This window comes from Miniopterus natalensis, chromosome 5 (assembly GCF_054644295.1).
Source record: "Miniopterus natalensis isolate mMinNat1 chromosome 5, mMinNat1.hap1, whole genome shotgun sequence".
Classification (NCBI taxonomy): domain Eukaryota; kingdom Metazoa; phylum Chordata; class Mammalia; order Chiroptera; family Miniopteridae; genus Miniopterus; species Miniopterus natalensis.
Window position 1 is genome coordinate 15,997,400 of NC_142085.1, and position 14,133 is coordinate 16,011,532.

The 14,133-nt window shown below is 38.0% G+C and overlaps 1 protein-coding gene across 2 annotated transcripts in view; it reads right to left on the minus strand.

The window, feature by feature from the left end:
* The window catches only part of XPO5 (exportin 5), a 44,689-nt gene that overhangs the window by 25,620 nt on the left and 4,936 nt on the right, over positions 1–14,133 (minus strand). The window contains exons 6-14 of one of the 2 annotated variants that reach the window (XM_016212755.2): positions 12,106–12,132; positions 11,514–11,699; positions 10,811–10,887; positions 7,960–8,059; positions 6,587–6,670; positions 5,877–6,002; positions 4,672–4,762; positions 3,101–3,229; positions 1,430–1,548 (exon numbers count right to left, since the gene is read on the minus strand). In XM_016212755.2, the coding sequence (XP_016068241.1) occupies positions 1,430–1,548; positions 3,101–3,229; positions 4,672–4,762; positions 5,877–6,002; positions 6,587–6,670; positions 7,960–8,059; positions 10,811–10,887; positions 11,514–11,699; positions 12,106–12,132 (939 nt within the window). The remainder of the gene's footprint in view (positions 1–1,429; positions 1,549–3,100; positions 3,230–4,671; positions 4,763–5,876; positions 6,003–6,586; positions 6,671–7,959; positions 8,060–10,810; positions 10,888–11,513; positions 11,700–12,105; positions 12,133–14,133) is intronic. The other variant, XM_016212756.2, reaches the window with a different exon arrangement.

A 14,133-nucleotide genomic window follows, 5' to 3' on the forward strand; every position in this document is an offset into this window, starting at 1 on the left:
TCTCCTGAGGAAAAAGGAATTTTAGTGCCATCTGTTTCCCTTCCCACCACTGGCTATGAATCCTACCAAATTTCTGTCATCTATGTTTTGTCCCTAGCCCATATCTTTCTTGTATATAGATTCCAAGCTTTTTTTGTACATTTTAACCAACTAGTATTTGGTATTTCGACCAAATACCATCATATTCAAGGACTTGCTGTAAAATGCAACACACAACCAACCAGGCACTCCCTTCCCCTCCCCCAATACTGTCAATCCTTTCATACATCTTAAAAACAAGCACTTGACAATCCCCGACCATTTCTTCCTCCTGTCTTCAAGCAGGATCATACCCTCACTCTGAATCCACTTCAAGGTGTCTAACTTCAAAAATGGCAGGAAAGAAAAGAGCAGGGCCATCTCCCTTGATTTAATAAAGGGTTTTCTTGACTTGCCATACTTACTAATACATAGGTCCCATCAGTTTAGATGGGACTAACATAGTGAAAAATACAGGATCCAAGTAGGGTTTCCCACCCACATTTTGGAACAAACTCAGAATGCCATCATTTCAAACTGAAGTGAATCAATTTAAAAACAGATAAAGCTAATGATCCTAAGATCTAATCTGTTAATATGCCACTTGTTAAAAAGCCCCACTATATCCACCTTTCTTCAAGATAGATTTCTTTCAACTAACCTAGAATACATTAAAATGTAATTACTGCCAAATGAGTGATCCAATAATTTTAATCTAATTAACATAATTAATAAGGTATGTGCTATTATCCAATTCATTATAGCTTCATCTAAGGTAATGTGGTAAGAGAAGGGTGATAGGTGACGTGAAGTATAGAAAAACAAGATCAGGCCCTGACTGGGTAGCTCAGTTGGTTAGAGCATCATCCCAATATGCCAAGGTTGTGGGTTTGATCCCTGGTCAGGGCACATATAAGAAGCAACCAATGAATGCATAAATAAATGGAAAAACAAATCGATGTCTCCCTCTCTCTAAAATCAATAAATAAAACTTAAAAAACAAAAAAGGAAAAACAAGATCTATTTATTCAGTTATTCAGAGAAGAGGCACACTGATCCTCCAACTCGAATATTCTGGTTTATCTGCCATAAATTGAAAAAGATGCTTAACGGCAAATATCTCAAGATTTTCTAATTCAAGGTTTGGAATAGTTATTCTACCTGTGGTTCACTGTATTATCAGGCTTATATTATCCCCTTCAAATGAATACTAAACATTGTAGGGCTTAGAGTCAGAGAGACCTGAGTCAGCTCTGCTATTTACTAGCCACTTGAATTGGAGTGTTATTTAACCTTCCTGAATCTCAGTTTCCTCTTCTGTGGGATGCACATCCACAGATTTTTCTATCACTCTACCAGTTTTCAAAAGATCAAAATCATGACACAGTCAGCATGGGAAACAGTTACTTACTTCTTTATCTAGTGTTCGAAACATCTGGTTGATCACACTTTCCAAAAAAAATGTCATGGCTTCCCACTGCACAAATGAAGGGGAGAAGATGGAGCAGAGGCTGCCTTCTCCAGTTCCAGCTGTAGGAAAACAGGATTTTAAAACACACACACATACACACACACACCTCCCGACACAGAGAGACAATGAGGCCTTAGAGACCACTTGGTAATTTCACAGTTGAAGACAGAATAACCTAACTGCTCCGTCTGGGAAAAGAAAAGAACAAAAAGGAAAGGAGGTCCCTATCCTGCTTACAGTGAGCTGTCGGGATTCAGCGCTGCGAGCCTTGTCCATATAACCATTTTGAGTACTGAATAAAGACATACATGTAAGCATCAAAAACAGCACGTGGCCAATTAGAGCAATTAATAAATATTAAGTTCTCCCGCCCTCTTTATAATCTGCCCATGGGAATGTAAATAAGATATCTGAGACCATAAATAATCCTTCCAACAAAGAACTGACAAAGGACACAAGATACTGCTTCAAATCCAGTAGCCTCAGGACAACCGCAAGGGCTATGGCTAGAGAACTGTGCCACCCTCCAAGTTCACAACTATCATCAAGGCACATCACTCACACAGCAACACACAGGCAAAAAGATTTACAAACTTTTCTTGCTTCCATTAGTGCTCCCATTTACTAGCTTCATCTTGATGCAACATATTGAGCCTCTGCAAACATTCAAGTTACTAGATACCAAGGACCTTTGGAGTCAATTGTGAATATGCAAAACTGAGGGCTAAATCCCATGATGTCAAGTAATTAATGTACTTAGTAACTCACTACTATGGATGTCTCCAAAGCAGTTATTTTATAACTCTCTCCTGCTTTATTAATCCTGTCGCCTGCAGCATGCATTAATGACAGACAGAAGATATGGAGAACAGAGAAATTACCTTGCTTATGCATTTGAGTTGAGGGAGATGATTTTGATTTTATGTAAAGTGGCATTTCCCAAAGGCTTTGAGGTGGCTGAGTGGGGGAAGTCTCTGTACTGCTCCCGACTAACGGGACATTCTTTCTGAGTTTTGGAGTGGTGCTATGCAAAGCTTGGTTGAAAAGCTTTAAAATGTTAGATCTAGACATGCAATTTAAGATAGTACCTGAAGTGAAGTAATAAAATCTACAATAAACTATTAGTTGAGCCTGTTAAAATGGAAAAACAAAGGCAAAACTGAACAGAGTTTTACCTAATTTAAACAGATTAAAAATTTGGTGTTATCGGCTTTCTCAGTGTGCAAATGAAAAGGCTCACTCCCTAGAATGGAACTGGGCAGTGAGCAAAGTTATTGTTTATAACATTAGCATATTATTCTGAAGTGTGACTCAGAGGTTTATTTCCTATGTGTAGTTTTGATACAATATTTCACTGATGTTCAGACATAAAAAAAAACCATACAGTTCAGCCCTGGCCAGTATGGCTCAGTTGGTTGGAGCGTCATCCCATACACCAAAAGGTTGCAGGTTCAATTTCCATCAGGGCACATACCTAGGTTGTGGGTTTAATCCTTGGTCGGGGCACATATGGGGAAGGCAACTGATGGATGTTTCTCATATCGATGTTTCTCTCTCTTTCTCTCTAAAATCAATAAGCATGTCCTTGAGTGAGGATAAAAAACAACTTACAGTTCATGGATCCAGTATCAACAGAAGTGGACAGCTGATACTTTAGCCATTCCCCAGCCATCTGGAAGCTAGTCTTGGGATCCAAACGACATGCTAACCTCATTACCTCTCCTTGTTGGGCCCTGGAGGCTGCCAAGAGAAAAACATGAGTCGATAGCTGGTATATAACAGGTACTTAGTTAATGTTCATTCATTTATCCATCCCAGGGGGAAAATGTTCAAAGAGACTGTTTTGTGGACTTGTGATGTGAATGTAACAAATGTTCAATAAAGCTCTGTTAACAAATCCAGACATTTTCAAAAACAAATTATCTCTGGAAGCTGTCCTATCAACTAGATCCTATAAGTGGCAAACTAAAAGTGGTCTCCCATTTCTGCTGGAATTAAAAGATCAGATTGGTACAGATGTAAAATGGTGCTGTGGAAAACAGCCTGGCTGTTCCTCAAAACAAACATGAAATTACCACATGATCCAGTGATTCCCCTCCTAGGCATACACCCAAGAAAAATAAAAACATGTACACTAAAAAGTTGCACACCGATATTATAGCAGCATTACTCTAAATAGCCAAAAGGTGGAAACAGCTCAAATACCCATCAACTTATGAATGGATAAATAAAATGTATATATCCATACAATAAAATATTGGCAATAAAAAGAAACGAAGTACTGATACACACTGTACCACAGATGAATATTAAAAATATTATGCTAAGTGAAAGAAGTTACAAAAGATCACATATTGTATAATTCCATTTATATGAAATGTTCAGAATATAGAAATAGAAAGTGGTTGCCCATGGCTGGGAAAAAAGAGGGGATTGGGAGCTGACTGCTAATGGGTACAGGGTTTCTTGGGGTCACGAAAACGTCCTAAAATTGATTGTGGGGATGGTTGCACAACTCTGAAAATACTAAAAACCATTAAATTGTACACTACAAATGGATGAATTATATAGTAAATGAATTACATCGCAATAAAGCTGGTATAAAAAAAAAAAAAAAAAAAAAAAAAAGGGCCTTGGCTGCTGTGGCTCAGTTGGTTGAGCATTGTTCCATGCCCATTCCCAGTCAGGGCACATGCCTGGGTTGTGGGCTTGATCCCCAGTAGGGGCTGTGCATAATCAAGACAGCCGATTAATGTTTCTCTCTCCTTCTCCCTTTCTCCTCTCAATCAATAAAAACAAAACAAAAAAAGGGAAAACAGGCTACAGAAAACCCAGAACATAATTAGAATATTAGGTTTTATGGATTTTTCCTTTCTTTCTTAGAAGACGCACAAAGTAAGATGGTATTTAATCCGGAGTATAAAAAAAATTCAAGACTTACATACGGTCAGTATCTTCTAATAACCAATATCTAAGGCAGTGTGAGTGTGTGTGTGTGTGAAAGAATACTAGGCTTGAAAAAAGTGCAATCCCAGCACCCTCTGCAATGTGAAACTGGAGATTAAACAAGCTGCTGTCCAAATTTGGGGCCCTTTAATATAGAACCCCAAGGGTCATGCACCATGATTCATAACACTAAGATGCCATTCTGAGACTGTTGGGAGAAATTCCAGGTCACTTACAGTTGAAGAAAGCATTGAAGTCCTCATCGCTATCAAAATCAAATCGAGAGTATTCACAGCTAGGGCTGTCTGTTTTAGAAGGAAAGCCCATCTGAAAAGAGAAAGATGGTTGGGGTAAGGGATGAAAATACACCTACCAAAAGAGTCTTGAACTCTAGGAACTCAAGCACTAAGAAGAGTTAGGGTATACATGAGATATTTTATGATAAATAACTGCTTCTCGCCCTTCTGCCACGTGAGGACACAGTGAGAAGGCCACTATGAACCAGGAAGTGGGTTTTCATCAGACGTGAATCTGTCAGCCCTTTGATCTTGGACTTGCAGCCTCTAGAACTGTGAGAAATAAATGTCTGTTGCTTATGAAAAAAATAAAATAACTGCTTCTGGTCTATCCCACATCAACAATTTGGTCCCAGTTCAATAATCCTAAGAGTGGTAGAGAACACTTTTACTTGATACTCTCTTCCAGGTCCCTCAGTGAGAATTCTGGAATTTTTTAAAGGTCTGAGTATAAAAATGTCCCAAGACAAAGTGCTAATACAGTGTGAAATAAGTGAAAAAGAACTGAGAACTATCTGTCTACTTAAATGCTGAACCCTGGGAATAAGCATGGAAGTTTTTATGTTGCATTCAAAAAGTAATGAAGACTATGGCAGACAATTAGGACACATATGCTACGTGCTAGGTGAATTCCTTGCAGAAATAAGCAGACCTTTGAATAGGTCCAATTCTCTGATTTTATAAGTCAAGATTAAGCATGTGTCAGCTGCAAGGGCCCTTAGCAGACCTCATAACCAACTCTCTACTGAGGTCGTGAGCAATCTGCTTCCCCTCCCCCTCCTTTTCATTCACCTTCCTCTCGCTTGACCTTCAGAGACAATCAGGTACTGCTACCTCCTGGAATCTGCTTCATTCTATTCTTCCTGCTTTCAGTCTCTGAAAAGCAGTCATCCTGCTGGAGGGTCATGGCCACTGCTCTTGCCCTATCACTTCTGTTACCCAGCATCCAACCCCAAATTGGTATGTAAGTGCTCCAAGAGAGAGAGTAGATGTAAGAACCAGTATGGACTGCTTTCTTCTCGAGGAATAAGAAAGTATGCCCGAGGAAGGGATCACAGCGACCAAGACAGGGTTGCCAATGATGTCAATCTAAGTCTTACTATGCGTACCCATCTACATTCCACATTTAGATTCCCACTGCATACCTTGACCAAGTTCGTCATAGAAGCACGAAGATATTTTGGTATTATTGCTAATAGCAAAGGGTCACGGGACAGGATCTCATGTCGGAAGAGGGCTCCCCAAGTCATTTGAGTTGAAGAGCGTAGGAACTAAAGTGGGGGGGAAGTAAAACCTGTTTAAGGATTTGGATTTTATATAACCAAGATTGTTACTTAACCCAGTAATTATCAACTATATTTTCTCACGTAAATAAATCTCTATAATACTCTGAACTGCCCATACTGTAGTACATCAGTAATGACCACTCATTATGAACCACATGTTAATAAGACAGACTGTGGGTCAGGTAGAATTCCTGGAGTGTGAGCTTAAATCTACCACTTTCTCTTTTATGCAAGAAAGGTTATAGGAATGCCAGGGTGGTATTACAAGAAAAATCTTGAATTGGATGAAATTAATTTGTATTTAAAATATCTTTAATAGCAAATCGCCTGGGATATATCTCACCTCTGACTGAGCATTATCAAAATATTACCTGGGGGGAAAAGCTGCTGATGTTGCTGGTTCAATGCTGGTTCAGGAAGATTCAGCAAGTCTCTTAATGAAATGATACTATAGCTATTTTCTAGGGCCTTAAGAGTCACGTTTTATATATGAGCTGCTGATTACGTTAGGCCATAGTGCTTGGTTTTGGCTAACCTAACCTTTGAAAAGTTACCTGGATAAAGTTTACCTGACTTGGATGCGTTGTGAAAGCAAGAAAAGATTCCAGGTATTTTCCAAAGTTTGCTGGTGTTTCTACATTAGAATCCACACCCTGTAGGACAAAAAATCCATTACATTAATGATGCTGATTAGAGGAGAGAAATGGGAAGAGTAGAATAACAAATAGAGATAATTTAAACCCTCAAAAATCTGATTTGAAACGACTGTATGTATACTTCCTTGTAGTCTAAAGAAGGGCCCCTTTCAAGGGCTAAAAAACAGGAAAACCACTTTATCTCCTTAATTATCATCATTAAAACCCATGGTACCTGGCGAGTGTGGCTCAGTTGGTTGAATGTCGTCCCATGCACCGACAGTCACTGGTTTGATTCCCAGCTGGGCACATGCCCAGGTTTTGGGATCAATCCCTAGTAGGGAGTGTGCAGGAGGCAGCTGATTGGTGGTTTCATTGATGTTTCTCTCTCTCCCTTCCTCTCTATCAATAAAAACATATTTAAAGAAAAACCCATTCTGGCCCTGGCTGGTGTGGTTCAGTTGCTTGGAGTGTTGTCACGTATGCCAAAAGGTGGCAGGTTCAATTCCTGTTCAGGGCACATACCCAGGTTGCAGGTTCGATCCCTAGTTGGGGTGCATCCAGGAGGCAACCGATCGATGTCTCCCCCCCCCACTTCCTCTCTCTAAAATCAATTTAAAAAAATATTCTGTAGTCAAATAGCAAAATAAAGAGTATTCATTTCCAAAATCACAGAAAGAACAAATTCATATTATTTCTTTATTTCTTATCTATTCACATCTCTGTGACCTATTAAATAAGCACTCAATGGTACATGTCGTACATCTGAAGCTCTATCCTCTAACTATTCAAGCTACCGCAAAAAGGCATAACATCAAACATAAATGTCTGTACCAATATTCTATCTTCCAACTTATAAGACTAAGTATTAAACATTTCCCTAAAGACAGGTATTTCTAGGTAAATCAGACTAAAGTTTTCTTTTATGACCTAACAATAGATCCTTTAGATTTTGGAAAAGGGTTCTTCACTCATCTCTAATATTTCATAATCGAATAGGACTTTAAGGGTTAATGCACTTAGCAGACTGATGTTTTACAAGTACCAAAATTCACAAGAACAGCACTGTTGACTTTATGGAATAATGTATGTGGATGTTTGCTGTTTATATTCATAATTGACTTATTAAAAGAAATTTGAATCATTTAAACTCTGCTAAAAGAATTTAATCTATAGAACCACATGAAATAATTTGTAGGGCAATGCTCCATGGGGCTAAAACCAATGGCATGTGTCAGCCCTAACACAAATATATCTTTCTACATGTTCTCCTCAAATAGCTCTGAAACACTCCAGAAAGTGCTCACCAGCAATGCGCAAAGCTGATTGCCCAGAGCACACAACACCTGACAGAGTCTCTTCAGGAAAACATAGTGTTTTTCTACCAAGCCTCCTCCATCAGCAGTCCTGTAAGATGAGAAAAATAGTGTGATTAGGTGTATATCAAGAGAACCAAAGGGATTCCCATCAAATGGAATTTTATGCGGTCTGTGCTGCAACATTCAAATTTGTTACTTAAAAACAAAACATAACCAAAAAAACCTCCACACACTAAAGACTGATTAAAAAAAAGAAAGTGTTCAATGCACTCTTATTCCTCAAGAGATACTCTAATTTGGGGCATTATATGGTCCTTGGGTATTTTGGAATAGTAATGTGAACTCTGAGCATGACTGCACAGAACAATGTATACACTTCTATATATTAAAAGCTATACAAAGACATTGGTTGACACCCAGGGAGAACTTAGAGAGATCCCCAGGAGAGCATGTGCAACAATTTCTTATACCATGACAAAATAAAATGACTATAATCAAGAGAAAAAAGACAAGCCATAGACTGGAGAAAATATTTGCAAAGACACATCTGATAAAGAACTATTTATCCAAAATATACAAAGAACTCTTAAAACTCAACAGTAAGAAAATAACCTTAATTTCCCATCCAGCATGGCTCAGCCTTTGAGCATCAATCTATGATCCAGAAGATCCCGGTTCGATTCCTGGTCAGGGCACATGCCTGGGTTTTGGGCTCAATCCCCAGCAGGGGGAGTGCAGGAGGCAGCCGGTCAATGACTCTCATCATTGATATTTCTCTCTCTCCCTCCCTCTCCCTTCCTCTCTCTCTGAAATTAATAAAAAAATATATATAAAAAAAATAACCTGATTAAAAAATGGACTAAAGACCTGAACAGACATGTATCTCCTTAGATACAAAGATGGTAAATAAACATATGAAAAGATGCTACACATATCATCAGATAAATGCAAATTAAAACAAGATACCACTGCACACCTATTAGAATGACCAAAATCCAACAATGAAAACACCAAATGCTATCAAGGATGTGAAGCAACAAAAATTCTAATTCATTACTGGTGGGAATGGTGCACTCACTTTGGAAGAGAGTTTGACAGTTTCTCACAAAACTAAGGAAACTCTTACCATATAATCCAGCAATTAATATAAACTCCTTGGTATTTACCCAAAGGAATTGAAAACTTGTGTTCATACAAAAGCCTGCATGTTTACAGCATATTAAACTTGGATGTTTATAACAGTTTTATTCATAACTCCCCAAACCTGGAAGCAACCAAGATGCTCTTTGATAGGTGAATGGATAAATAAACCCTGGCACATCCAGACAATGGGATATTATTTAGTGCTAATAATCCATTGAATGTACACCAAGAGTAAACTCTAAGGCAAACTATGAGTTTGGATTATTTAATGTGTCAATGTGGGTTCATCAATTGTAACAAGTGTACCACTCTAGTCAGTGATGTTGATAATGCCGAAGGCTATTCATGTGTTGGGATGGGGGGGGGGGGTATGTGGAAAATCTCTGTACCTTCCCCTAAATTTTGCTGTGAACCTTAAATTGCTCTAAGAAAAGAAAGTCTTAAACTATAATAAAAGCATAACTTTGTGTCACATTTCTCATTTAGTTCGTATCTGTAATCCCTTATCTGCTATTTTGGAATCCAAATAGCTTTAAATAAAAAATTTATAACTTATTTAGTGGCTAAACCTGACATATAATGATGTAAAACTATTTATAATAACAAGAATTAATCATGACTAGTGTGGACAGCAGCCATATTAGCTGTGTTCTGGAGGCAGTAGAGTATAATGTAAAAAGCGTGGGTCTTGATGTAAGCAAGACCTAGGCTCTAGTGACATTGAAGGGCAGTATGGCATTACAGTTTCCAGTGCAGGCTTTGGAGTCTGATTGCTTGGGTCTGAATCATTGCTTTGCTAACCAGTATCAGTAGCACAAATGGAGATAGGACACCTCAGGGTGAATGTCATAGTCTCTATAGAACTAGTGGGCTTTATAGACAGTTAACTACAGTGGCTACTCAAAAGACATGTCACTCATTTAATTAACAGGACACCTTAAAAACAGAGCTGTAGTCTGCACAGGAAAGAAAGCCATTATTAAAGCTGTATTAGAACAGACAGTAAGAGATTTTAAGTAATAATATGTGTCTCACATCTTTTCGCTTGTCCTTGGGACCAAGAATTAGTGAAGAGTATTGAAAAGAGGGCGTTGCAACAGCTTCAACTATTTGTAAGACACGGTTCTATGTGACTCCCTGGTAAGAAACACATCAGGAAATGCTTTAATAATTTCCAGAGCAATTAGAAGACAAGCAGAGCCATTATTTTAGGACACTGAATATGTTTTATGCACACATTTATCATTAAACACATTGTTCCTGCTGTTTCCAAGAGCCTCAACACTTCAGGCATTAATTACTCTGACGAGGAGATCAGGGAGGAGTGTCTGAAGTTCTACAGTCAAGGCAGGCCCTGGGACAGACTCAGGTCCAGATCTCAGCACTCTCAATCCTAGTCACCAAGACAACTGGGAGGCTTGGGGATCATCAGAAGCAGACGAAGAGAATCATGGAGATGAGTTGTCTGGGGATAGTGGGGAAAATTGTGAACGTGAGTGAGTGCTGAGTCAGTGGCCACTAATTTCTGGCGTAAGGTCTTCAAAAAGATTCAATAGTCCCTTTAAGACTGCCTGATTGTCTTATTAGAAACACTGTCAACTGACTGCCAGCATTCAGATAGGAACTTCAGATATATCCAAGTATGATATAAGAATAACAAAGAAATTAGAAAAAACACAGGAAAGTAGATACTCACTGTGCAGCAGAGAGTATATAATGCATGGCAACATCTCCAAATAAGACCATTAAGGGCTTCCGGTCTTCCAACTTGCCCTAGACCCAATTTTAGGGAAACACAGGTAACAGAAAAACTATATTATTAAAAGCCTCCAATACTATCATCTTCTTACCTATATAATCAAATATACCGACTTCATAATTTCTCATATAGCCCCTGGGCTGACTGAACACTAGATCAAAGCCAGCTTTTTAAAACCTAACCTGGATAAAACTTATATTTTTAAACGTGTTGGGAAATAATGCAGATATGAAAGCAAAGTAAGTTACATCTGAAGATAGCATTCCAATGGAGAAAAGAGTCATTGTCCCATTTGTTAGTCAAGACAGATACAATGCCAGTCTAGCTACCACCTAAGATTCTTTGATATAAACACTGAGTTTTAAACTTTAATACCACTTTTATCTCTTAAGTGTGAAGAGCCACGATTCACAGTATTTCAAGAACCAAGTAGACCAACAAACCTCTGTATATTCTGCCAATAAATCCCTAGAATATTGGCCAACTGTTGTCGAGGGGAGTTGAAGGCAGGTAGTTGGTGTCGAGTAAAAAAAACCAAAACACCCAAACCTTTAAATGTCTTTCTGCCACAACATACAATTAAACACACACACCCCTCAGAGACTTCAGGGATAAAAGTCAGTTTGAAGTGGTAACTTACTTTTCTGCTGACTGCAATGAGAAGACACTCAGCTGCTCCCAACTGAAGTTCCTGTTCATTCAGAAGCAGGCACAGCATCTCTAGGAGTTTACAGTTTTCAGCAGTAATATGACTCATGGACACCCAGTCAATGTAGCCTGCTAGAGTGTTCAGTGCTGCGACTCCTACTCGACAGTTTGCTTGAGCCTGAATGAAAAAAATATAACTTTTTGACCATTAAGTCCTCATTCACAGACAAAGAAGCAGTGGTTATACACCCGAGCTCCTTCTATTTTCTAATTCTAAAAAGAAAATGATTTTTTAAAAAAGGTACTCATGTAACAGCCACTAATAAAAGAAAGTCATGTTTTTTTCCTCATGAACACATTCACTTCTCAAACACTGGCAGTCTCAATATATCAATAAGACCACATTGATATGTGAGACCATTGTATTTCCTACAAGAAATTTCAAAAACTGTAATTTTAACTTCCTTCCACCTTAGCTCAGTGATCAAACAAACCAAAGCTGAGGTCACCCTCCACTAGGTGGGTATATCCTGTACCTGAAAGCCTCAAAGAAGTCTCCTTCCAACTCCACAAAGAGCTCTTACCTTTGGCTCCTGAGAATTATCTGTCTTCTGAAAGAAAAGAAGTATAAGGATCCAATGTTTTTAATGAGCAAAAGGCTATGTAATAACTTTCCATCCCCATAATCAAGGCCCTCAAATAGATTCTCAAATACAGACTCAACTTTCAATCTTGGAAAGAATACAACCTGACTGAGAACACATAACTGATATTTCCTCTAAGACAACGGGTTATTTTAATTTTAGCAATATGGCAAAGAGGTAATATTTAAAGAGCTTACATATATTTGTTAGAACATTAGGATCCGTAAAGACAGTTTCAAAGCACATAGTTCACAAAGAAATAAACCAAAAGATGAACAATAAGGCTCAACATTGCTAGTGATGAAAGAAATACAAAGTATTTAAACACAAAGTGTTTAAAACAAAGTATTAGCATGTTTTCCAAATTAAAAAAAAAAAAGACATTATAACTGGCAAAAGTATATTGAAATGATGTAATGTTAACAGAAAAAAAGCAAGAAACAAAATTAAATCAGTACAGCCTGGGAGGAATGAATGGGGGGGGAGGGGGGAAGAGGGACATCTCTAATACTTTCAACAATAAAGATAAATTAAAAAATTAAATCAATACACTTTATGACCCTGCATGGATGGACATATAGGAAAAATATGTATACACAAAAATATTAGATGCTAAACAGATAAAAATAATGTCTGTTCAGTAAATATGCAATTATGACTGGTTTTTACCCTTATACTCCAAATTCCATAAAAATATTACATAATGCTTATAATTTACAAGTGTATAAAATTAGCATTTTCCTTTACTTCTGAAATTAAAATTAATAGTAACTCCTGAAGACCATTAAAGGAAAAATAATAGAAGCAGGAATAACAACTTCTGAAGTACCTGAAAACTTACCATTAGGATCATAAAGAACTTGTTTTATGACTCCTTTTCTCAATTATCAAAAATATTTTTTTCATAAAGAACAAGTATTAAGCCTTCATTATTAGTGATCACATAGGTTTGTTAATGGGCAGAGATGAGTAGAACCCTCTCACCAGCATCTACTAGTGCTGCCCAAGAAGGAAAAGGGATCCAAGTGACATCAGACAAGTCCAGCCTTTACTCTCCACTCCTATAAGTCCTTTATTCCTATTTGGATCCTCCATGCCCCTGGGACCAGTGCAGGAGCCAGGTGATGGGACAGGGAAAGTGAGCCTACTCATCCCATCATTGTTTACTGTTCAACCTACTCTCCAAGTGGGAAGGTGAAGGGATGGAAGCAGAGAAGCAATTACAAGCAAACCTAGAAGTTCAAGTACAAGAGATGGCTCTTGGTGTGCTCTAGTCCTGGGCATAAGTGGTAGCACAGTTTAACAGATAAAGGAAAATGAAACTGAGGTTTAAAAACCACCACACCACAGTAGATATTTCTAACTTGCGTTACACTTCACCAATCAGCCCTGTTCTAGCACACTGGCTAGATTTTTAGGGCAACTAACAGCATAAATTTGTTCTTCTCCTCCTAGGGAGTAAATCTCCCAGGGAAAAGAAAAAGAATACTCCTTGACCCTCAATACACAAAGGTTTTTAAATGCAAGTTTATTTCCTTGATATTTTCTTTTGAAAATCGTGGAGAGAAATTTTTGGGAAAGAAGTCCACTCTAGGAAAAAGAATGGGGCTTGAATTTTATCAAAACCATTTATTAGGGGGTCTTTAATAATTACCCTCTGAGCCTTGGTTTTCCTTATCTGTAAAATGAAGACAATACTTTCTGACTCTTAGGATTGTGTTGAGGATTAAATGACATATAAAGTACGAACAAGTACAGGGTGGGGCAACAGTAGGTTTCCAGTTTAGGAAAATAATACAATAATTAATAAATAATAATACAAGAATAAACTCTATGTTTTGAGTACTCACAACTGTAAACCTACTTTTGCCCCACCTTGTAAGTGGTATATATTACTCACTGTAAGTTAGTTCCTCCCCATCAAAACAGCTCATAGTACCTTCTCCCATTTGTGTTAGTGTCTAGTGC